General features: G+C 75.4%; 1 protein-coding gene across 1 annotated transcript in view; it reads right to left on the bottom strand.

Moving 5' to 3' along the window:
• UBE2G1 (ubiquitin conjugating enzyme E2 G1) overlaps window positions 1-267 on the bottom strand; it is a 107,197-nt gene extending 106,930 nt beyond the window's left edge. Inside the window, exon 1 of the mRNA XM_004716193.2 lies at window positions 5-267. Coding sequence (XP_004716250.2) covers window positions 5-47 — 43 coding nt within the window. The 5' untranslated portion in view covers window positions 48-267. The remainder of the gene's footprint in view (window positions 1-4) is intronic.
• Window positions 268-602: the final 335 nt, after the last annotated feature.

Genomic DNA, 602 nt, shown 5'->3' with positions numbered 1-602 from the left:
CCTGCCAGCTGTCTTCGCAGTAGCAGCGCCGACTGCAGCTCCGTCATCCTCCCCGACCAGGGCCCGGGCTGACGCCGGGGCTTCCGAAGGGCTGGGAGCAGGCTCTGGGGGCGGCTGGCGCTGGGTGTACTGAGGAAACCGGGCCCCCACGACGGGAGTGCCGAAGCCGAGGGAGACCAGGCTGGGGCGGCGACACAGGCTCCTCGCTGCCGGTTCGAGCCCGCTCGGCTCAGCTCTCCTCACAGCGTCTCACGCCCGGAAGGGGAGGGTACCCGGGCCGCCGCGGCGCGCACTGGGACTTCGCTCGCCCGCTTCCCTCCTTCGACCCGCCCGCCGGCCCCACCGGTGCCTTCCCCCGCCGCTGCCTCACTGCGCGCAGGGCCGCTCCGCGCAGGCGCGCTCGGCCCGCTGGCTTCCGAAGCCGCCCGCCCGCCAGCCCGACCCCGCGGCCTCCCGGTCCCGCCCCCGCGGCGGAGCTCCGCCCCCTACGCTCGGTGGACGCCTGTCGCCGCCATCTTGGGAAGGTCGACGCCCGGCCCATTGCCAAGGCCACGGTTTGGGGACGCCCCGCGGACGCCATGACAAAGAGGTCGCGGAGGGTC

The sequence above is a fragment of the Echinops telfairi genome, unplaced genomic scaffold (assembly GCF_000313985.2).
Source record: "Echinops telfairi isolate 266 unplaced genomic scaffold, ASM31398v2 ScPeMD7_2010;HRSCAF=2546, whole genome shotgun sequence".
In the NCBI taxonomy this organism is placed as follows: domain Eukaryota; kingdom Metazoa; phylum Chordata; class Mammalia; order Afrosoricida; family Tenrecidae; genus Echinops; species Echinops telfairi.
The sequence above is the reverse complement of the archived record's forward strand: the minus strand, read 5'-3'. Positions and strand labels throughout refer to the sequence as shown.